Source organism: Magallana gigas, chromosome 5 (assembly GCF_963853765.1).
Source record: "Magallana gigas chromosome 5, xbMagGiga1.1, whole genome shotgun sequence".
Classification (NCBI taxonomy): Eukaryota; Metazoa; Mollusca; class Bivalvia; order Ostreida; family Ostreidae; genus Magallana; species Magallana gigas.
Window position 1 is genome coordinate 27,225,681 of NC_088857.1, and position 24,384 is coordinate 27,250,064.

Below are 24,384 nucleotides of genomic sequence, written 5' to 3' on the forward strand. Positions count from 1 at the left end.
CTGCAGAAACATGTTATTTATGTCTCTGGTGCCTGAGAATAGTTATGTGGTTCGAGAAAATACTGGAGAAAGTTTCATTCTCTTTAAGACTGAGACCAGAAGATGAGTTACTGCTGCGTTACTCATACATGTGTCACACACTGGTTTTCACCGTCGTGACTAATTGTTTGGGGAAATTAGCTCAAGGATCAACCTGTGTCTAAATGCAAGAAACTTGCTTCCACAGCACCTGATTGAATCAAAATAAAATCCGTAAATTAAAATAAAACTGTCTTTATTTGATTGCCGCAAGATGGAAAGTGTGTTGTAACCCAGGCAATAGACAGAAAACCAGTGAGGGTCATACAATGTATTTATTCAATATATAAAGAAAGAAATATTAATCTTTATTTACCTCCAAAGAAACCGAAATAAGAATGTTTTTCTTAGTATCTAACAGCTGGGAATGTCATCCTAAGTTTACAAAAGATGTGCGAATGAATTAGCTAACAAAGGGAACAGAAATCTGTTTTTCAGAAAAATACTTAAAGGAAATTGTGCGAAATAGTAGATATTCTTAAACTAAAATAAAATAAAATTTACTATTACATGAGGAAAATCCTAATTGAATATTAGAATTAATCCAAAATATAAAATCAAAAATATCATGAATTATGAATTCATGTTAATCATTACTGTTACATTAAAAGTTTAAAATTTATCAATTTAAACTTAACTATAACAGTTTTAAAACTGTTAAGTTTAAATTGATAAATTTTAAACTTTTAATGTAACACATGTAACCCTGGTGCAAACCTGGGGCGGGGATCTTTCATTTCATGTTATTAAATGATCGAGTTCATATTAAATAAAACCTTAAAGTTTTAAATGTTAAAGCTGCTAATTGAAAGAAATGTGGAAAAAGAAGCAAGCAGAAAGTGTAAAGCATTGTGCAATTACAGTTTGTGATTAAAAAAGATCTTCTTATGCCTCCAAAAACGAAAGACGTCAACATGGTCAATTAAATCATATTCATTGACGAATTTCTGGTACTTTTAATTTGTTCTATTAATCAAACTGTAATGGGCACTCAGAGGAGTTTCAGAATTTATAGATCACACCGTAACATATTTCATTGCATTACTTTATCTTGATTTATTTTGATTATTATGATATATGCTTGCTTGTCGTGTACGTTTCAGTACATATTCTTTTAATTTACAGTTCTCCATCAAATAAAATAACAAATCGCTTTATTGCAATATACCGGAATTTATCGGATTATACGACACTGCTTTTAAGGTTTTAAACTTACATTTACTTGTATGTCTGTGTGTCGAACTTCCGGTGTTTTGTGCTCGCATCGTTTCACTTTTTTTCAACAAGTTTATGTCTGAAAATGCCAAAGTAAGTACAATCTTGTTAAGAATGTTTGACATAGACAGTTACTTGTTATACAGAAAATCAGTTTATCATTAAAAACCGACGGCGATAACGGATGTTGTAGCATAACGTTAGATGCACGTCTCATTGTGCTACGGTGACATGTTGTCTAATGTCTACCGCATTCTTTTGTGATTTCAGATACTACTGTGACTACTGCGACACCTATCTCACACATGATTCAGTAAGTATCTGTGTTTCAATTGGTTATTTAATGTGTATTGACTATGTTATAATGTTTGAGAGCCATACATAGAATGTTCTATCGTTAAAAAGACAGATGTCCTACGGACCCGGTTTAACGATAGAATTCGTCCCATATACTCGCTTTGTAGCAAATAAAAAAATTACATCGCACTGTATCTCGCCTAAATGTTCATACGATTGGTCTCAAATGCCTTCAATGTTTCTCTTTTATAATCCCATATTACCACATTAACTGTTTTTGCAACGTTAATATGTAAATGGTATGACCGTTGGACCGAGCGCAGATTTAACACAGAGCAGTTTGATTTTTGTAGAATAAAATTAATTTGAAATGCACACAGTAGGATCCGCCTGGTTGCCTACTCAAAGCATTAGCCAAAGTTTGACGAAACGTCGCGTGCTCAGTCTACATTATGACGTCATGTTTCAAACGTAATACACGTTTTGTCTTCGAAATAGCCGAAGAGAGTTACGTTATTCCAAACTTTTTTTTTATTTCTTCTTTCATTGTTTATCAATTTAAGTCATACAAATGCCGCAGTATAAAAATTGAATACTTTATTCAGTATCTAAAAGACCAGTTCCTTGATATTAACGTTTTTATTTTCCATCTGATAATTTGGTAAGACATACATAGAACTAGTCGTGTTTCTTGACTGAAGCACTGTTGAAACTTATCCCGTGTCCTCTTTTATTTCTTTTGATTCAAATTACCTTCAATTTAAATACTGGAACATTTTATCCGAGTTTAGGGGAAACAAACATCGATAAGTACCGGTCAAACAATGATTGAATTAACTTTTTAAAAACAAAATGGCTGCCAATATGGCGGCGCCCATGGCTGGAAGAAAATTTTTTTGGCCTTAGTATCCCTGATTCAACTTTCATTTTTCAATGATTTTTTTATATATACATGTTACCATTAATCCTCGCTTCGCTAGGCGGGTGGGCTTCGCCCGCCTCTCGCTGATATTACCACATTAACTGTTTTTGCAACAAAATCACTGCCACTTTTAACATCACGTTTCAAAATTCCCTGTTTATGGTCGCCATGTTAATGAAAAAAATCTGAGACATTCCGAGTGCGATTTCAGACAAAATGGCGGGCAAATTCAAACGTGCATTTTAACAAAATGTCTCAGTACGAGTCATTACATGGATATTTTGTGGACTTAACTATATATGCATGTTCAAAAAGGTTTGCAATGTATAAAAATGTGTTTCCCTACAAATTATTTTTAACAGACTTAAAATTGACGCGAAGTTGATCTGGTTCGCGGCTGCTACATTGCAAGTATATAGGACGAATTCTTACTGTGACCTGAGCGTAGCCCGGTCACGGTAAGATTATTCTTTCTATGAGAGCCATTGTTACTATTTTTTAACGTTACATCGATAGTCGCAGAGCACAGCCATCTATTTGCTCTATATCCATAAGAACCATAAGTAATATGTAAAGGGTAAGACCGTTGGATCGAGCGTAGATTTAATACAGTGTAGTTTGATTTTTTGTTGAAGAAAATTTATTTGAAAAGCACACATTAGGATCTACCTGTCTACTAATATCATAAACCAAAGTTGGACTGTAAAAAGGTTGCATGCTCAGTCTACATTATAACGTCATGTTTCATACTTTTGTCTTCGAAAATAGCAGAAGAAAAGGACTTGAGTGGCAAAATTTTGGTCGTCCATCAAAATATTTTCAGACTAGAAGTTTGCAGGTTATCTGTCCATTAAAAGCTGTGGATTCCGATGAATATGTAAAATATATAAGATAGCTCATAGTATATTAGTTTGATTGTTCAATGCTTTTATTTCATGAACCAGCCATCAGTAAGAAAAACACATTGCAATGGAAGAAAGCATAAAGAAAATGTCAGATTATATTACCAGAAGTGGCTAGAAGAACAAGTACAAAAACTTGTAGATGACACAAGTAAGTGCAAGTCAGAACTGCTGTTGTAATAATTTATCATTTATTCTGTTTCATGTCTGCCATTGTGACTAAAGGATTATATATGATATGGGCCTAAAATGGCCCCCTTAAAATGAACATCGTCATTTTACTGTAATTCTTTGTACAGATATGATATGTGATGTTTTTACATTATGTTCATTTTTATTCAAGTGCCCACAATTTAGAAATATGATTTCATAAAGACAACCTTTTCTCGCCATTTTTGCATTTTTAGCATAAAACAGCTTGTTTTCAAGCGGTTTTTCTTTCAGAAAACATAGAGCGCATGCTTGAACAAACAAAATATTTAATCAGAGATATAACTAGGCAACTGACAAAAAAATTTTCCTTGTTCAAGCATGTGCACTATATTTCCCATTCGTTAAAAGGTAAGCAAAATGTCAATTTTTGACAGATTTTGATTAAATTATAGAAATAGTGTTACTTCTGACAGCATATATTGCAAGTGAGTGTAAATAAATCAAATAAATAGATGAAATATATATTTTATATCAACTCTTCTAAAAAATAACATAAGATTTTATTGTTCCCAAAACACTTTAAAAAATGGTGAATTATGGGGGCCAAATTCATATCATATATAATTCTTTGTTCAAATTTTGGTGTTTTTTAAAAGAATTTCAAAGTAACTAACAACACATCAAGAACAAGGATGAAAATTCATATTAAAATTAATTTGTGCAATGTTAATCATATTTGACTATTGATCATTTATTTGCTTTATGACAACTTCTAACCTTTTTCTATTCTTATTTTAAACAGCGGCAGCATTCAAAGCAGGTAAAATAGCATCCAACCCATTCCAGTCGGGTGCTCCGGGTGGTGCCATGATACCTCCTCCAGCTGGTAATGCATCACATTCAGACATCCCAATATCCGTACCGTGTTGTACATGTACTGATAATACGGGTCCATGTAGTATCCAAACAATCAGATTCAATTCCTTTTGTTAAAAAACCTTTCAGTTAAATTATTCTTTTAACTTTGAAGGAGTAAACCTCTATTACACAATAACTACAGTTACCGGTATTTAAAGCTTAAGTATCCAACAAAACTAAATCATATTCCAGCTGGTATTGGTTGAAATGTGTTTTCTGATTTTGAAAATTTAATGTTCTTTTTTTGTTTGCATGTATGACTTATTGATAACACATGACTTATGCTTTGATTACAGCAGGTAAACCTGGAGGACCTCCTCAGGGCCCAATGCCCATGGGAGGGCCCATGCCTGGTGGGCCAATGCCACTAATGGGTCCACCAGGGGGACCTATGGGTATGATGCCAGGTAAATGATCTCATATTCATTGTATTTATAAAAAAAAATTGGAAATTTAGGAAATAAATCTCTAGTAAGTCATGGAAAAAGTGCTTGTATGGTATTGTATGCTGAAATGCATTTAAGAAAATATGATCAATTTAATAATTTAATAAGTAACACTTAAAGAAAATGGCAGTACCTTGAAACTGTTGTAACTTGTGTCTTTGTAGTTGGGATGCGGCCTCCAATGGGCCCAATGATGGGACCCATGGGTCCTATGATGAGGGGGCCAATGATGGGACAACCAAGAAAACCAATGAAATGATCACCCATAGGATGTGTGTGGTAGCTGAGGACATTAGCGTGTGTGGATGGTGTGATGTGTGAGGACTCATGTTGAAAGTGATCCTGTTTCATCTTGTGTTTCTGACTGTGGAGCATGTGTTGACAGGGGAGAAAATGTACACTTTATACATGTTCTACATGTAGTTAAATGATGTGTGACTGGTTAAAATGAATTTGTCAGTTTTTATCTTTTTTTGTGTGTGTATGTAAATACAATGTCATCAAAATAAAATTTAAAAGAACATTGTCTCTGAAGTTAATGTTTTAAGCTCAGCTAAGCTGACAGCATGTGTTTTTTTTCTGATATTTGATATGCACGTGCGTGTCTGCAATTTTTTTTTTATATGTTTAATGTTTTATTTAAAACCACTGGGTCAGTCACATAATCTTTGAAAGAACCAATGGACCTGAAATGTCTGTGTTCAAAGAAATCCTTTTTTTTTTTAGTTCACCTGAGCCAAAGGCTCAAGTGAGCTTTTCTGATCACAATTTGTCCGTTGTCTGTCGTTGTCGTCGTCGTTGTAAACTTTTCACATTTTCATCTTCTTCTCAAGAACCACCGGGCAGATTTCAACCAAATTTGGCACAAAGCACCACTAGGTGAAGGGGATTCAAATTTGTTCAAATGAAGGGCCACACCCTCTTTAAAGGGGAGATAATTGAGAATTATTGAAAATTTGTTGGTATTTTTCAAAAATCTTCTTCTCAAAAACCATTCGACCTGAAAAGCTTAAACTTGTGTGGAGGCATCCTCAGGTAGTGTAGATTCGTTCAAATCATGGTCCCCGGGGATAAGGTGGTGCCACATTTAGAGGATAAATTTTTATACAGGAATATATAGAGAAAATCTTTAAAAAAAATTCTTTTAAAAACTATCAGGTCAGAAAAGCTCAAATTAAAATTGGAGCATCCTCAGATAGTGTAGATTCAAGTTTGTTCAAATCATGGTCCCTGGGGGTAGGGTGGGGCCACAATTGGGGGATCAAGTTTTACATAGGAATATATAGAGAAAATCTTTAAAAATCTTCTTCTCAAAAATTATTTGGCCAGAAAAGTTAAAATTTGAGTGGAAGCATCCTCAGGTAGTGTAGATTCAAGTTTGTTCAAATCATAGTCCCTGGTGGTAGGGTGGGGCCACAATGGGGGAATGGATTTTTACATAGGAATATATAGAGAAAATCTTTAAAAATCTTCTTCTCAAAAACTATTAGGCCAGGAAAGCTCAAATTAAAATGGAAGCATCCTCAGATAGTGTAGATTCAAGTTTGTTCAAATCATGGTCCCCGGGGGTAGGGTGGGGCCACAATGGGGGGATCAAGTTTTACATAGGAATATATAGAGAAAATCTTTAAAAATCTTGTTCTCAAAAACTATCAGGCCAGAAAAGTTAAAATTTGAGTGGAAGCATCCTCAGATAGTGTAGATTCAGGTTTGTTCAAATCATGGTCCCAAGGGGTAAGGTGGTGCCACAATTGGGGGATAAATTTTTATACAGGAATATATAGAGAAAATCTTTTAAAAAATTTCTTTTAAAAACTATTTGGCCAAGAAAGCTCAAATTGGCGTGTAACCATCCTCAGATGATGTAGATTCAAGTTTGTTCAAATCATGGTCCCTGGGGGTAGGGCAGGGCCACAATGGGGGATAAATTTTTATATATAAAGAAAATCTTTAAAAAAATTTCTTCTCAAAACTATTTGGCCAGGAAAGCCCAAATTTGAGTGGAAGCATCCCAAGATCGTATAGATTCAAGTTTGTTTAAATAATAGTCCAGGGTAGTCTGGTATGGTGAAGCCACAATAGGGGATGAATTTTGACATAGGAATATATAGAGAAAATCTTTAAAAATCTTCTTTTTAAAGACTATTTGGCCAGAAAAAATCTTAAATTTGTGTAGAGGCATCCTCGGATAGTGTAAATTCAAGTTTGCAAAATCACAGTCCCTAGTGATAGGGTGGGGCCGTGATGGCGTTTTGAATTTTTACATAGGAATATATAGAGAAAATCTTAAAATATTCTGGGAAAGTTTCGGTCCAAAACTCAGTACTAAATTAGTGTGAAACCACAGGTTATGCAGTTTTAAGTTTGATGAAACCATGATTCCCTAGAGAAAAGTGGGGCTACGAAATGGAGGGGGGGGGGGTATATAGGAATAGAGAAAAATCTCCTTACAGGTACAACAACAAAAGGAGCTTGGTATTTACCCCCAAAAAAGAGGTGGATAAAAAATTGGCAGATTTTCAATTTTTTTTTAGCAAGATCTACTTTACTTAGTAGTCAAAATATTTTGATACATGTACTGTAATGCTAATTTGATCAGAATTAAGGTAATTGTTGCTCAGGTGAGCGATGTGGCCCCTGGACCTCTTGTTTTAATTATGCTAGATTTTAGATTTGTTCAAACCTTGATCATGAACAAGGGAGAGGTGCGTAATTCAACAAAGAAAATTAGAAGAAATCCTCAAATATTACTGATACATTTTGAATATGTTTTAACTCTGCAAGTGCCTTTAAACCAAAAAGAATGCAGATTTGATGCAAAATTCAACACGGAAAATTCTCTGAAAAATGTTTTAAACAACTGTACATGTATTATTTCACTTTATTTTAACACCGATGCGAGATACGGTTTTAAGGAAAAGAGACAGTTAGACAAGAAAGTCCATGCAGAAATAAAAATATAGGATTTTTCAGAAGTATTTGCTCATCTCATCATTTTTCTAAATGGCTTGCTGATTTTATTTTCCTTGTCTGGATTAACTGGGGATAGATGGCTACCATGCTCAAATTTCTCAATTGATCAACTTGATTTTGTTTGGGTGTTGTATCCCACAGGATTGGCACACTTGTGAATGGAGTCGATTTACAAAATTCTAGCCTTAATAAAAATCTTTCCAATGGTTCTCAACACATTGTTCCATGCATCAAACAGGTTTTAGAAAGGGTGAAATATCAATATAAGACAGTCATACACACTTCAAAATTTTAACCATGTGTGAAAAACCTAGATGAATCTCTAATGTACTTCAGTTTGGAGAATTTTTTTTTTTAATTGCGCATTTCCTTATGCAAGCAGCGTGTATCTATTATATACAATTGCTGAATTTTTGTAATTCCTTCAAAAGATTGTTTCTTGCAAGGCTGAAAGATTTTCAATAAAAATATAGTGGTACCTATCCTCCTCTAAAGCATATGAGCAAAATGAAGAATCAATGACATTTGGATACATGGTTAAGAATATTCAAAACACTAGGAAGCTTTTTGTAAATTCTGCATTTCTGGTAAGTAATTCTCCAGAATATGAAATAAAGAGACCTGTCTAATTTTACTTTTTTCATTATCTCCTCTTTGAAAAAGGGGTATGACTCTTTTATTTTAATTAAGATTTATATATAATGGATGTTTTGTATCAATTTTAGTTGAAATTGACCCAGTGGGTGTACAGAAGAAGTAATAAAAGTGAAAAAATACAAATGAAAAATAGTAAATATTACAAATGAGCATAACGTTATTGGGAAAGATCAACAACACTAATTATGTCATTTAAAAATAAATGATCAGATCATTTTTTTTCAAACAACCCTGTTGGGCTAGTAAAACAAGTTCCCATAAATCCTATTAGCCCTCAAATCAATTAATACAGGACAAACACACTCCAGCACATTCAATTTTCCAAATCGATTTTTAATGTCTTATAATTATAAAACATAGAATAACATTCAAAGAATTGAAATACTGTGGAATCACCATTGTTCGTGGTGGACCAATGTTTGTAGCTTTCGTGTGTAACGAATTATTGTATGCAAATTTACACCCCCACAAACCTATACACAATCATTTGTTTAATATTCATTAAAATTATCCTGATTACGCTATCAACGAAATTACGTCCACGAAAATTTTGGCTACCCACAAACATTGACCCCCCCCCAACGAATAATAATGATTCCACAGTTCATATTCATGACATGAAATTTCCATGCAGACTGATAAAATCACTCACTACTTTACATGTAAAACACATGTACAACCTTGTGCACATATAAATAAAGTAATGATCATTTCAGATGTTGTGAAACATACTGCTTCTTTAAACATTTACAAATGACTACTGGATAACAAGCGATGGACAGTAAAAAAGACTTGGCATCAAAAGACGAATTTAACATCTTGATAATGATACATGTTTAAAAAAATATTTTTTTCCTATGTTTTGCTATTACAAGAAAACATGAAAAGAGTTACTAAAATCAAGGAAAATACACAAAGGATATATATTATGCACACTAAAATACAAATGTACAACAGCAACAGATTAAAGATCTGTTGAATGATGACAACAAATTAAGAGTAAAGCACTGGTTCATGTACTCTGAAGAAAATGGATTACATCACATGTTGAGAGTACAATGTAAAACTGGAATTGAACACAGAGAATCTTACTACATGTATTGTTCTTCACTGAAGCTCCGAGATGACTTTGCAATGGCTTGAGTACTGGTACCTCTATGCATCCTAAAATACGTGCAAATTCCCAGTAACTAAAATGATGTAGCCATATAATGCAGGTAAAAAACACTCCCGTCCCAAGCATCCCGATGCACAGTTCATTTTACTAATGACAAGGTTCATATAGGTAATGCCATCGTATGAGTCATGCTGGATAGTCAGGATAGTCTTTTTCACAAAAGATATTAGTCAATGCAAGCCAATAGTCACTCTCCTCTCTAGTACTCACTGGTACTCACATTATTAAGGAGCAGTCATGTGTAATAATCTTGTTAACATGGATCAGTCATACTTTCATACTATTCTTACATTCCTATGTGTGAGACACATTCCAGAAGAGATCGAACTCGGACTCCCTTGTCATAGTCTCAATCCTTCAAAGTAATCATCGTAGTCACTAGTAGTCACTCTTTCATGCAATAGTCACTATTCTGTCGACCTAAGTAGTGGTGGTACTAGAGGGCTTGTTGTCTTCGTGCGACTTGTCCTCTGTCTTCTCTCCATCTTCACTTTCGATGGTGTCGTATAAATCGTGTTTCCATTCACCGGAGTCTCTGGGTCGTTTATCTGCAAAAATACCATAAGACTTGTCATCTAGCCATATAAAAGTACATTTATCTTACAAAGCAAAGTAATCACACAATAAATAAATAATACAAAACCAATGTTAAAGCAAACACATTTTTCTTAAAAAGCAAAATGATTTTACATTTAATAATATATAAACTACCCATTAAAAGGATATTAAAACCTAGTAAGTCGTTATTAGTTATGTTAAAACCTACAGTATTTTACATGTACTAGTGTACAATAAGACATGTTCAAACCCAACCCATTATAACAATTTGAAGCACATTCATTAATCTTCAGATTTCCTATAATTTTTTTTACAAAATTTTTAAAAAACTGTACTTTGTTTATTAGCCATATATTTGGCATACAAGTGTAAAACTACTACATGTATAAGATAATCTAATTGATATATGTACCTGATTTATAATGAAATCCATATCTCTTATCATAATCTTCATCACCATCTTTCCTGGAAGTATAGTAGTTGGAGGTCGGTCTGTAACCCCCGGTGCTACGCCCTCGGAATCCTCCCCTAAATCGTCCTCGGAATCCCCGAGGTTGGTAACCTCCCCTGTATGGCCTGCGGTTTCCTCCACGGAAAAATCGATTATATCCAAACCTGCCTCTTGCATTAGCATCTTTTTCTCTGTTATCATGCTGAAAAAAGATAAATCAGTATTTAGTTCTTTGTTATGTAAACATGGCTCATGCCAGACCATTTTTTGCTGTTTTTATACGTTAATAAAAACTTTGTTTCTGTAGTTTTTCATTTTGCAAAACAAATATGAATGCAACTTGACAGATTATAACCAAGCATCTTAAAGGCCCCTGCAAAGGACACAAACATATGAGGTAGTTCTAAAGGACTAATCTTAAAAAGGGCCATCAAGTTGAATGTTAATTGGAGGGAAAAGTGAATTATATGTACATCTGTTTTTAGATTTTGTTGTATTAATTATATTAATCTGAAAGTACATGTATTGTTCAATAACAAAAACCATACCTCAAAATACATCGGATGCTTTGGTATCATTTCAGGATTCTCCTTCCATGCTTCTTTGTATTTCCCTGAAAAAATTAAAACACACTGTAACAATGAAACAAGCTTTTAACTTTCCATTATTCAAAGTTAAAACACAATCTGCAGAACAGCTGACAACACTGAGTGAGAGAAACCAGTCATCAGATATACCTCTGAAATAAAAAGGGCAAATAAATCTAGTAGTGTTAACAACTTAACTTTATGATTTAGTTTTCATTATTTACCAGTAATTTACAAGTTAAAATTTTTAACAATTTCACATCCATAAGACATGAACTTACCAGGGCGGTTTTTAAAATCTGGTAGTTCTTCAGAATCTGATTTCTTGCCTAACCTTTCATCTGATAAAAATAATCATCTTTTTCAATTGCTGTTGAGATTAAGAATGTTCATTTCTTCATATGAAAAGCAATGCTCTGTGTATTATGTAGCTTTCTTTTAATACAAAACAGAGATTTCAGGAAGTCTTCTCACCTAAGGATTTCTTTCTGTCTCTGTCTGAGTAGTCTCTTCCCCCTTTTCTTCTATCCTCCAGTCTGTGCCTATAGGGTACAATATGATATTGAAAAAACACCTTGGCCCAATGAAAATTTCCGGTTACTATGTAAATGTATATGTGTTTGTACATCATAAATATAGTAAGGTGTAAATAATTTCACACAACAATCAAAGGTGCTTGAGGAGAAGACCGACCCTCCCCCATCCATCCCTCCCCCTCCCTCCGATTATAAAGACCCCCGGGACTTTACTCTTTTTAAAAATTAAATTATCCTTTTATGACATATTTCTAATCTAATTTATTCATTCATTGCCCAAAATCTAATCTAAAACAAACATTTTTAAAAAATCAGACCCTCTCTGTATTTAATACAAGCTTTTATTATATATGTAGAGGATCTGATTTTTTTAAAAATGTTTGTTTTAGGTATTTTTGTGCAATGAATGTATAAATTAGATTAGAAATATAAGGATAATTTAATAAAAAAAAAATTAATTAAGTCCCAGGGGTCTGTATACTGGGGGGGGGGGGGGGGGGGGTTGATCCTGTCCTCAAGTACCTGTGACAATAATAAAATAAACATGAGCGGATAATTTCAGACAACACTTTGTGGGTGAAGCGAGTACATGTGGGGCAGGAAAGTAGATATAATTGCAAAAATTACTTTATCATATAATTTCATGAGCTTATGATAATGCAACTCCATGAATTTCTATTTCGTATAAAAAATCTGTAATTTTTGTGCTACTGAAAAAGTACTTAATGTACTGTACGGTGAACTTTACACAGTAGCTGATGCACTGACCATAATTAAATATGTAACAGTTGTGCCTTGATTCTATTTTTGATATACATGTAGGACTAAATATTTCTGCTCAAAGTAATAAAGGAATTATAGTTTTTTAAGTACCGGTAATTAAAATGTTTTCATAGTGTTTTTCTTGTTTTCGACAACTACGTTATAAAAAATATCCATCACCGTTTACGTCCCTGATATCCACAATGATTCTTAAATTAATCGATAAACAGTCTACCGCTTTGAAAGCAAAATAAAATGAAATGACTTATTTATAGCCTTGTACTCATTAAAACCCTTTCAGATGAACAGATTTTTTTTTCAACACTCCACTCTTTTTTCCTTACTACATGTATTTTTTCCCAATTCCCCTTTCGAAAAGAACATGAGTTACATGACCCATTAATTCAACAACCTTAATATCAGTAGTCTATTTTCAGAAGATTACTACTATTACAACATAGCAAATTTTGACTTTGGAAATTAGTGAAACACTTTTTTACATTCAATGGAATGGGGATTTTGTTTAGAATTACCTGGCATCATAACTGTCCTCGTCGTCATCATACTTCCGCTTCATCAAATTATGGCGCAAGTCATTGGGATTTATACTTTTACTTTCATAGGCCTCTGTTTCTTGGAACAACTTCTCATAACGAGGATCTGGTTTTGGATTTAATCTATAAAATATCACAAACATATCAAATCTTGATATTGCTTTTTTTTCTTCCAAAAACAGTTATTATACTATTGGCAAATATCAATTAAACACAACTGCCTCCTAGATATCTGTAGATATTGCTTTAATTATTAGAAATAAGAAAATAAATTATCAGTGTAGCCAGGAACACCTTAATGAAACTTTTTCATTATCTAAATTAAATGATTAATCATCATTAGTTACAGTACACTAGGAAAATTAAACTATAATTAAACTCTGGAAAACATTAAGATATACATGTACATTTATTCCAACAACTTTCCAGTTGAACTCTTTTTAACGGTTTTCTCTTTAAAATCATTACCTGATAGTGGGTTCTCTTGGTCTGTCTGAAGATTTCACAGTACGTGTGTCCTGTCTAATATTAACAAAAGCAATCTAAGTCTATCTCTGAAAACAATTTCATCTTCTTTGAAATTTGTATAAAAATACTCAGTGCTATCCTGATAAAATTACATACCTGGTACATGCATTTTACAGAAACTGAACCATTAAGAGAGCATTTATTAAGATTCTACCTGTCTGGAGACCGTCGACTGTCAGAGCGAGAGGATCTCCTGTGATCATCAGTAGGAACAACACTTATTGTCCTTTTCTCGTCATAAATCTGTTCGTCCAGGATATTATCCAACCCAAAAATTTTAATTTCCTCACGATCAAATATGGCCTTCTTCCCTTCATCTCGTCTCCTTAACATGACAAATTTGTACGGATCAAAATCTCTGACAACAGGCTTGTTCGGAGTGTTGCGAAGATTAGGCCCAGTGCGGTGTATTCCAATAGAGATATTCTCATCCACTCTTACTGGGCCCACATATTCTGCGTCAATATTTTCGAATCTTTGGGATAATAGCGGTCTCCTGACACTTGGCGGAGCCACAGTTACTGTTCCGATGACCCCTGGGGCCAGTGCTGACAGAGAATTATCAGGGGACATGTTTCGGAATGATTTATATCGGTCTTCTGATGATGAGGCGGATTTGCTGAATGGGTCTCCTAAAGAGATGGGGAAAGTAGAGGTCTCTGGACGTCCCAAACCCAATCCCATACTGTGAGAATCTCTTCTCTTTTCATCTCTGTACACAACAAGAAAGAATTAAATCAATTCAAGAATAAAAATGTTCAATTATGAAGATTTTTAATTCGACCCTTTTTTGAATAGCCATTGTACAGTACACAAACATGTGTAATACACATCCCAGAAGTTACGTGAAATTAATTTTCACACCTTTGAATATTTCTAAGTGCTAAAGCATAGGTAAGTGCATATCCAAATAAATAAATGTTTTAGTCCAATCCCATTCAACCCACATTACACATAATATTGCTGCAATACTCCTGTTGCATCTAGAAAATGATTTACAAAAGGGTGAAAATTTCCTCCTATTAATAATAGGCACCCCCTTTTGATAAAATATTGGGCCAGCATTAATACTGTAATTAATATGTTCGATGTACTTTGACCTAAATTTAGGTAGGGACAATTTTGATGAATCAATCGGAGTACATCAAACAAATCAATTACATGTGTATTGATTTTGGACTTGACCATAAATAGTGGATACTATGTATGAGACAATTAGGTAATTGTTAAGTAGATTTACAAAAAGTAAAACAATGATTTGCACTGGTATAGAAGATACCATTCAGTATTTTTATCTTCTTGTTGATAAATGCACTCACAAGCTGACAGGCCTAGCGGGTCTTGTTGACAATTCTGGTGACTTCCTTCTTGGTGGCGATGGGGACCTCTTCTTTGGTGATGGGGAGCGGGATCTGGAATAGCGATGACTGGAATCTCTTCTGAATGGAGATCGCTTTTGTCTGTCAAATGGAAGCTTCCTGATGGAAATATAGTCATCAACAAAATATGAATCATTAAAACTGCAATGAGACACTGAACAGATTCTTCATTAATTTTTTGGTATAGAATATATTTTTTTTCATGATATAAACAGTATGCTGGAAAAGATTTCAGTGCAAAGAAAACATAATTGCTTGATTATCTTTCATTTTACTCAGATTTATGAAATATTTACAAAAATTCCAAATATGTACTGTGGAATCATCATTGTGCGTGGCTTTCATGGGTAACCCTTGCCCAAGAATTTACACCCCCACGAATGTATATACGAGCATTTGCTTAATATTTATCAAAATCATCCCAAAATTTTTACCAACAAAATTATGCCCCCACGAACCAGTAAAAATTTGGCTACCCATGAACAGTGACCAACATGAATAAAAATAATTCCACAGTAATGTGACTACTGTTTTATTACACTTAAACCTTGTTAAATAGAAAATGGCATAATTAAAAAAAAAAATTTCATATCATCAAACAATATTTCCACTTCAATTTCAGCATAATCACTAGGTCATTGAAATGATTCATAATATGATTGTTATGGAGAAAATTTATTCACTAAAGCAACTTTCAAATAAATTGAAAGACCTTAAAATCAGCACAATGAAGAGAAATGAATTCTCTCTACTTTCAAATGAATTTCTGTCTTTAAGTTTATTCTGGGTACCTTCCATATGGTTGATTGTAGCCTCTACTTCTTCCTCTATAGTATCCAGGATACCTGGGTTTTGCAGAATAATGCTGCTTTTTCACTCTAAACTTTGGTGAATACGATCTTGATCTTCTTGGAGATCTTGACCTTTTGGGTGACCTTGACCTTTTTCTGTATTTTTCTGGTGTCCTGCTGTAAAAATGAGGATAATTATATACCGGTACATGTACATGCATCTACATTTTTCAGTGTTTTTGCCTGTGATAACACTATGTATCAATTTTGTACTATAAAATCCAATGATATTGGTCAGGGCATGATCAAGTCTATCATAAAGCCATTCGAGCTTTAATGAATTTGATCACGCCCCAACCAAAATTATCACATAGCTCATACTTCTCAAAGAATGATTCCTCATTCCTTAAATAATTCTATGATGTAAAACAATTCAAATGTAATGTAATATTTAATTGTACAATTGCTGAAAATAATGAAAATATAAGTACTGGTAATAAAGAATCATTCTTTGAGTGTTATGAGGTGATCAAATACGGTCGGAATTGATAAAATCTAATAAAGCTCAAAGGGCTTTAATTATGATAGATTTAATCACACTCGACCGTATTAGATCACTTCAAAATATTCAGAAAATGATTCCTTATTACTTTTCATAATTTTCAGCAATTGTACGATTAAATATTAAAATAGTCATTGATAAAATGTATTGGAATTACAAAATCAATTCAAAATTTTGATAAAGACATTGGAAAAATAGGTAATATTGTTCTTATTACATGATCATACCAGGCACCCTGTTTTGTGATTAATGGTTTAACTTAGTTTTTAGCTGACCTGAGCTGAAAGCTCAAGGTTGCTTTTCTGATCACTTTTTGTCTAGTGTCACTCTGTCTGTCCATCTGCCTGTAAACTTTTTACATTTTCAACTTCATCTCAATAACAACCAAATTGGGAACAAAATATTATAGGGTAAAGGGAATTGAGGTTTGTTAAAATGAAGGGCCACACCCTCTTCCAAGGGAAATAATTATGGTAGGAATTATCAAATTTTTTAAAAGTATTTTTTAAAAAATCTTCATTTAAAAAAGCATTTGACAAGAAAAGCTTAAACTTGTGTGGAAGCATCCTCAGGTAGGGTAGATTCACATTTGTTCAAATTATGATTCCCAGGTTTACGAACCGAAAACTATAGTTAATAATTCGTTATTTATAGTTTTCATCTGTAAACTATATTTAACAGTTGTAAACTATAGTTAACAAATGATAATCTAAGTTTATCTGTATGCAGATAACGTTAGCAATAGATTTTGCTGATAAATATAGATTTACATCTGTAAACTTAATTTACATTCGTTAACTATGGTTAAGAGTTGTTAATCATAGTTTCACAACCATGAAACTATATTTATCAAATAAATCATGTTTTGCAATTGCAAATGGTTGTTTTCAGTGTTAATTATAGTTTTACACTTCTGAAACATAGATGATGGCATTGACTATGGTTGACAGATGTGAAATATAGATTAACGGGTTAATTAAAGTTTCACTGATGATAAACTAGGTTTATCGACTGTTAACTATATTTACAGGTGCTTAACTATAGTTAACAATAGTTAATTGTTACAAACCCTAAACTATAGTTCAGAAACTAATAGAAACTCTATTATGACTTATGAGGCTTCTTGGATGTACGCAGCAGAGGATCAAGTTCGGATTCAAGCTGGGATCTAAATGATTCAGTTCGTTGTAAACGGAACAACAATGTAACACGCAGAGTTTTTCACCATCTGTTTTATCATACTGAACAGATCTACATTTGTTATCCCTGTAAGATTTTGATAGACCTGGTTTTGCAATTGCAAATGGTTGTTTTCAGTGTTAATCATTATAGTTTTACACTTCTGAAACATACATGTAGATGTTTGCGCTAACTACGGATTACAGATGTGAACATTGTTCACTATAATTTATTGTCCGTAAACTATAGTTTGCAACCATTGAACGTACCTAGTTTTATATGGACTATGAAACTATGATTTGCTCATTTTTGTGAATTTGGAAGGCCATATTTAGGCTTCCCTCCAGTTACACAGTCATTTTAGTTGAAAATGAAAGTACTTTCATATTAATGAAATAACAATTCATGTACACAATCAGGAATAAAAATGGAAATGGTTTTGTGATCTCTATTTAGAATATTACTTTTAGCAATCTAGAGCGAGAATGAGAAAAATGCCTGATGTGCCTCTAATAAGTAGATAATAAACATGATTTAACTTGAGAAAATTCGAAACTAGATTTTTAACAATATTCACCTTCTGTAGCTCCTTTTTGGCGAAAATGATCTTTCTCTGGGCATGTCTATTGGTTTGAAAAATATATGATGTTTGTTTTGTTGTTTTGCAAAAAAAATCTTCACAAAATTCAGGATGCAACTCGAGGTTCGAGATCTTCGGGCTAATCGGTAATCAATAAGTCGATCTCGTAAATATTCAAGTACATCATTGAACTTTAAAATATATATCAATAACATATATTTATGCATACATATTTAGTTTATTTTTCTTTTATTTTATAACATAAATCATAGGCCCACTGATTTCACGTTCTGATATTCTTTTTCGACGACTTATATTAAAGCGAATACACATGGATCGAGTTAATATCAAAACAAAGAGGGAAATTCAACTTTCACAGAATAAGAAATTTTTCGTTTTAGGCTAGCTGTCGAAATGCCACAGGAATTTCATGTTCTTCATTGCTATAGCTGTTTTACTTTTCAAGTACATCAAGTAAAGAAGAGTAGCAACAAATGGAATTGTAAACTTTGTGGAGAGAAACAATCTATCAAGAAAGTAAATGTCCAATACCTGATTTCAATTATCACTGATTTTTATAGCTGATTATATCTTATAGTAAGCTTACTAATGAAGAGACTTTAGACAGGCCTATGAATAATAATCAATAAGCTAATAAGGAAGATGGACCCAATTCGTTTCTACAATAGGCCTAGTGATTTCCCTGAAAATTTTACATTAGAGTTGCGGAAGATATACAATATAACAAATGATATAATACATAGGGGTGCGACGATACGCTTGCCTCATGATACAATACGTATCGCGATACTGACCTTATGATACGATACACATCGCGATACCTACGATGTTAATTACTTTGCAAATAAAAGGTTTCATTTAATTTCTAACACTGTTTAACATTCTTAAAATGTTTAACTTGTTACAACTTCATGTTTTTCTTGAGAAAAATCAATGCATCAGCATTACCTGGATGAAGTGCAGATCTTTGGACTGTAACAATGTCACCCGCAGTGGAAAATACAGACGTGCCCTGTTTGGTATTGTCGGAAGCCATTTTGAAACATAGTTTAAAAGCCAAACCAACGGTTCAAATATTTCCTGATCGAGAAAACCAAACCGCGGCTTTTTAGAAAAGTATCGTGAATCGAATCGTCGAACATCATTACCGTGATATACCGTCTCATGGTTAATCGTTTCAGTAATAATAATACATATTATACATATATATACAATGTATATCAAAATCAATCAAACATTGAAACAATAACATAAAAATCAAATAAGGGGCCTAGTTTTTTCAGTAGGGATCATTTAAAAAATTGTATCACTTTTCTTTTTCAATTGAACATAATCATGATAATGGGGAAAAGCGTTCTTTGGGTATATCTCGACTTGACTTTACCGGTTCCCTTGACTTGAGCTATATAGATGGTTATGAATGACTTGAGCTAATTACTCACTACAGACATCCCATAAGGAAATTTGTGCATGGTAAATAATATTGAACCGTGCATTTTAGTATGTTTTATTTAATGTACAGTTCAGCCACTACTTGTGCTATAAAAAGTGTGTATTGATGACATAGAACAGCCATATATATCGTATCATAAGCAATTTTCATTGCGGTGATTGTGATGTATTATTGAGAATTTCATGTTTGTAATCACGTACAATCATTCCTTTTGGGTGTGTGATATATCTGCACAAAGTGAATTAGGTGTGTTTATACGAGGGTCAATCAAAAAATACGAAGACAATGCGGCTGTCTATCATATATTTTTCATGAAAGTCATACGAAACAAATTAATCTGTGCACCAACACTTATGTTACTGATATGCGAAGTTTTAGTCCATTTGATGAAACGGTATTTTTGTAACCCCTTTTTAAAAACAACATGTTTTGTCACCACGGCGCACGGTAACGTTCAAAACATGACGTCAAAATTAAACACGCACAGTTTATAGATATACCCCATCAATATATCACGCTTAGTCTCTTGTGCCTCTCTTCTTACAATTTAAAATGGCACTGAACAACTTAACATCTTATTTGCACACATTTTCTCGAGAATCATAAGTTAGTTCTTCAAAGTTTTCATTTTCTAACCGTGTATCTCTTAGTTTACAATAAGGATAACCCTGAACGTCGGTTGACGTTACTTCTTTTATGACCAAATATTTACATATAGTCTACTCTCTTTCGGACTGTTTTGTATTCAAACAACAATGACCACCATCCCCACAAAATTTATTACAGTTAAACACAAACTTGCAAATATTTGTTGACTTATTTTTTGCACCATTGAGCATTTTCACAGCTTGTATCGGCTTTTTCCTGAGTTAAATCCATTTTATTTGTACTTCTCGTTGCGCCGTGACGTCAGGCGACGTCGATGTTTTTAGTCAATTCTAAAGAGGACTATCTGACTTAAGTAACTAATATCTGTTCGACAAAACAATATATCCCGTCATTATTTGGTACAGAGAATACCATGATTATACTAAATTTGAAGTTTCAATATAATTTGGTTTTAAGCCAAATTTATTGAGATAATACTTTCAACATTATATGGTTAATTGTTGACATAACACAAATTTTGACCGTGCGCCGTGACCTCATTTTTGCAGGATTAAATTCTAAATAATTCTTAAAAATAAAGAAATTTATTAACTTTTTTTCTTGCAAATTGTCTGAAACTATTGCTAAATTATGTCTACCAAATTAAGTAATTATATGACGTTAAATAACATAGCTATGACAAAAGTCTTCGTATTTTTTGATTGACCCTCGTATATAGATAGGGTATATACATAGATATCTCTTCCCATTCATTTAATGGCTTATTGATTGAAATTCAGAGGCCTTTGGACTATATAACAAATTAAGACTGCATTGTTGCACTCAAGATTATCTGTTTAATACCTGTTATTTTATATTAAAAAAAAAGGAAGGTTTTTTTGTATTTTTAATAAGATAATGATTTTACCTGTTTTATTTTGTATTTTTATTTTTACCTGTTTTACGGACTGTTTACACTTTGCATTTATGAGTTTTCCTGTTATTTTATCGATAGGTTTACGGTAGAGGAAGTGGAGCTGATTGTAGACGTCACGTACAAAATTTGAACTCCTTACGGCAAGAAGCGGACAAGATTCAGACACTCAGTGTCTGTCATTATGATAATCCTGAATTGGAGAACAAGGAACAAGGGTTAACTACAGTCCCTGAGGTCAGTGCTATATTAATTAGTTATAAGCTTCATAAAGCATCTTATCAATCCAAGACTCTTCTGACATGCCAACAATTTATAAGGATGGTATAGAACACGAATAAAATGAAACATCTTGTTTGCCTCTCTCGTTCTCCATCTTAGCTATTGTCTACTTATGTCAATACTGTTACAGAACCAAAACAGACTCCCTACTTACACTGAAAGTAGATGGAATCAGTACATAGAAGAGGTGCCGTCAGAGATTCACGATGAACTTCCACAGCCAGAGGATGACATGTACACCACAGATGGCAGTGTATTTCACAGATCAAAGAAACGCAAACGGAATACAAGCAGGTAAAACATGCAGAGACAATATTTGGTATATACAACCATTAAGGTATAATACACTATGTGTAATTAATTAAGGAATGAATTCTTAAAAGCTAGTACCAATTTATACAAATATATAGTGGGTTGGGACAGTTTATGTAAAGTAGTTCTGTTCATGTCAGATAATGAGCCACTTTTTCCAACCTGGTTTACATTCATATCAATTTAGAAGCTATCAAATTCATTCTGTATAATTTTTCATTTTCTATCAAAAATGTCATATTGATTGTGAGGAAGGGAAAGCTCTTTCCATGTATAAAAAAATTCTTGCAGAAAATCAAATAGAACATTACAAACAGAAATTAAAGTATTCAAATTTTAATGACTGTATTAAACTTTTCATTATCCTGGGATCAAGATAACACTCATGAAACATTTTCATACATTTTAGCTTCAGCAGAAAGTATACTAGACATCAAAATGACATAGGTGCTGACTCAACATCATACCGAAGCAGTTATGATAAAGATTTACAACAGAATGATCAGCCCAGTATCAGCAGCAGTTCATCTCACAAAGTTAAGATTTTCCAACAACCACAAGCTTTCAGATTTAAGTCAAACCCTGCTTTGACTAGCGCAAATTCCTCTCTCCAAGAGTTTGCCCATGAAGACACAACCAGTCTCTTATCCTCTACAGAGTGGAATGTTGGCCCCAAAGAACAGTTTGATGCTTTGGACACCCTCAACGTAAAACAAAGAACAGCGGGTAATTTTCCCAAATTAGATCCTGAAAAAGTTAAGAAGAGAAATCCCGTTCAGACAATTAAAACTACAGGGTCAAAATGGGATCAGTTTGTAGAAGAGGATCAGGATTCACTTGAGGATTCTGAAGACGAGGAGGAAAATCTCTGCCCTGTAAGTAACCAAGGAACAAGCTTTCAGCAAAGAGACAATTTACCAAAATATGAAAACAGAGTGAACCAAGAACTGTTCTCCATTGATGATCTTGAGGATTCAGACTTTCAAATACACTGTATATGAATAATTGAATAACTGACTGAAATATATACTGCAAGATTATTTCAAAATACATTTTAATATACAGTAACATATTACATTGAAAAGTGTTAAAATAGAAAATTATTTGTATACCGGTATATAGAAAAGTGCTAAAATTCAGAACTATTGTTGGCACTGTTATGTAATTGTGTATTGCAATTTGTGTTACCATTAAATGTTGTATTGAAAAGTAAATCTTTTCTTATATTTGAAAGGATGTCTTAATGTTTTCCTCACCAATAATTGATTTTAAAACAACAACACAGACAAGTATACACAAAATATACAATTAGATTTGGTTATGACTACTTTTACTTGTCAAGATCAAACTGTCAGTGTCCACATGGTTGTGGAATTGATAAAACATGAAGTTCTTATCTAAACAAGAGTCTATTAAGGCATCAAACATGAGACTTATTGAGTATATCCCAGCTATCATTTTTCAAAGGTTTTTTTAAGGACCTCACTACACCAAGACATACATTTTAAGACAGTACTTTACAAATTGGTGATTTAAATGTTTTGTTAAATTTTTATCAATTGAAATATCATCATAGCTCAGTGGTTAATGTATCGGGGTTTGTAAATCACAGATCACAACATCGAATCCGACTGAGGTTTTGTTCATATTTACTGGATCATTTTTAGCTCAACGAGACGAAGTCGGGGGAGCTTATGCTATACTGTCAGCTTCCAGACCTGGGTAAATTTTTTGTTGCAGGTCCTGTTTCTAAGTTATTACTTGTCCTATCTTCACCAAACTTGCATGGATGATGCATCTGCTGGACCTACTTATGGACTAGAGAGACTTGAATGCTGAATCGTTCAGATGCTGGAGGAGGTTAAAGTTTTTAGAGCTGGTTAAAGTGTTTGGAGCAGGTGCCCTCTGATGATTATATCTTAGTTATTACTGGTCCTTACTTCAACAAACTTGCAAGGATGGTGCGTCTTGTGATACTGATGCACCAGACATGCTTGAATGCTGAATCTGAGCCATAGGTTTTGAATGCTGGGTGAGGTTTAGTTTTTTGGAATAGGTCACATGTTTTATAGATAATAGCTTGCATGCATAGTTGATTATACTATAATATACATGTAAATGAATCACACAGCAGAGCCTGATCTCCATTATCAAGGAGAAAAATCTACCTCAATCAAACCTGCATGATATTGATAGATGATAGAACATGGTTCCTAAGATATTGAATTGTATGATATTATACAATTTTGTTTTATACGATAAAATTATATGTTATATTGTAACAAGTTATATGATATGATGTTGTATCAATTTTTGATGATATGATATTTTATCATGATATTTTTATGTATAGTACTGTATAGTATGATACAATATTGTATGAAATGATATTGTATAATACTGTATTGTGTGATTAAATACAATAATGTATAACATAATAAATGTCATATGATATGTTACAATATCATATTGCATCATTATTTATAATGGTATTTTATTGTATAATATGATATATACATTGTTAGTATGATAGGATGCGATATTGTGTTTCATATTATTGTATTGATAAATATCGTATCACTTAATACC

General features: G+C 33.1%; 3 protein-coding genes across 5 annotated transcripts; 2 read left to right on the top strand and 1 right to left on the bottom strand.

Annotated features, from left to right (window-relative positions):
* The first annotated feature begins 1,258 nt into the window (after positions 1–1,258).
* LOC105330935 (U1 small nuclear ribonucleoprotein C) lies at positions 1,259–5,452 on the top strand. Of its 2 annotated transcripts, none has more exons than XM_011432880.4 (6): positions 1,259–1,386; positions 1,564–1,606; positions 3,457–3,565; positions 4,370–4,387; positions 4,782–4,892; positions 5,096–5,452. In XM_011432880.4, exons 1-6 carry the CDS (start codon positions 1,379–1,381, stop codon positions 5,188–5,190), a joined length of 384 nt encoding a protein of 127 aa, XP_011431182.3. In that variant the 5' UTR covers positions 1,259–1,378; the 3' UTR covers positions 5,191–5,452. The 2 variants fall into 2 exon arrangements, with proteins under 2 accessions (XP_011431182.3, XP_011431181.3); XM_011432879.4 differs by having other exon boundaries at positions 1,266–1,386; positions 4,370–4,453.
* A 3,421-nt stretch (positions 5,453–8,873) lies between these two features.
* On the bottom strand, positions 8,874–18,368 carry LOC105330934 (serine/arginine repetitive matrix protein 1). 2 transcript variants are annotated; one of them, XM_011432876.4, is made up of 11 exons: positions 18,203–18,368; positions 15,885–16,061; positions 15,034–15,192; positions 13,869–14,426; positions 13,655–13,708; positions 13,166–13,309; positions 11,809–11,876; positions 11,616–11,675; positions 11,296–11,360; positions 10,709–10,949; positions 8,874–10,286 (listed from the first exon to the last, which is right to left on the bottom strand). In XM_011432876.4, exons 1-11 carry the CDS (start codon positions 18,244–18,246, stop codon positions 10,159–10,161), a joined length of 1,698 nt encoding a protein of 565 aa, XP_011431178.3. In that variant the 5' UTR covers positions 18,247–18,368; the 3' UTR covers positions 8,874–10,158. The 2 variants fall into 2 exon arrangements, with proteins under 2 accessions (XP_011431178.3, XP_011431180.3); XM_011432878.4 differs by lacking the exon at positions 11,616–11,675.
* A 186-nt stretch (positions 18,369–18,554) lies between these two features.
* On the top strand, positions 18,555–22,999 carry LOC105330933 (MRN complex-interacting protein). Its single transcript, XM_011432875.4, has 4 exons — positions 18,555–18,742; positions 21,283–21,438; positions 21,614–21,777; positions 22,205–22,999. The coding sequence occupies exons 1-4, from the start codon at positions 18,620–18,622 to the stop codon at positions 22,794–22,796; spliced, it is 1,035 nt and encodes a 344-aa protein (XP_011431177.3). The 5' UTR covers positions 18,555–18,619; the 3' UTR covers positions 22,797–22,999.
* Positions 23,000–24,384: the final 1,385 nt, after the last annotated feature.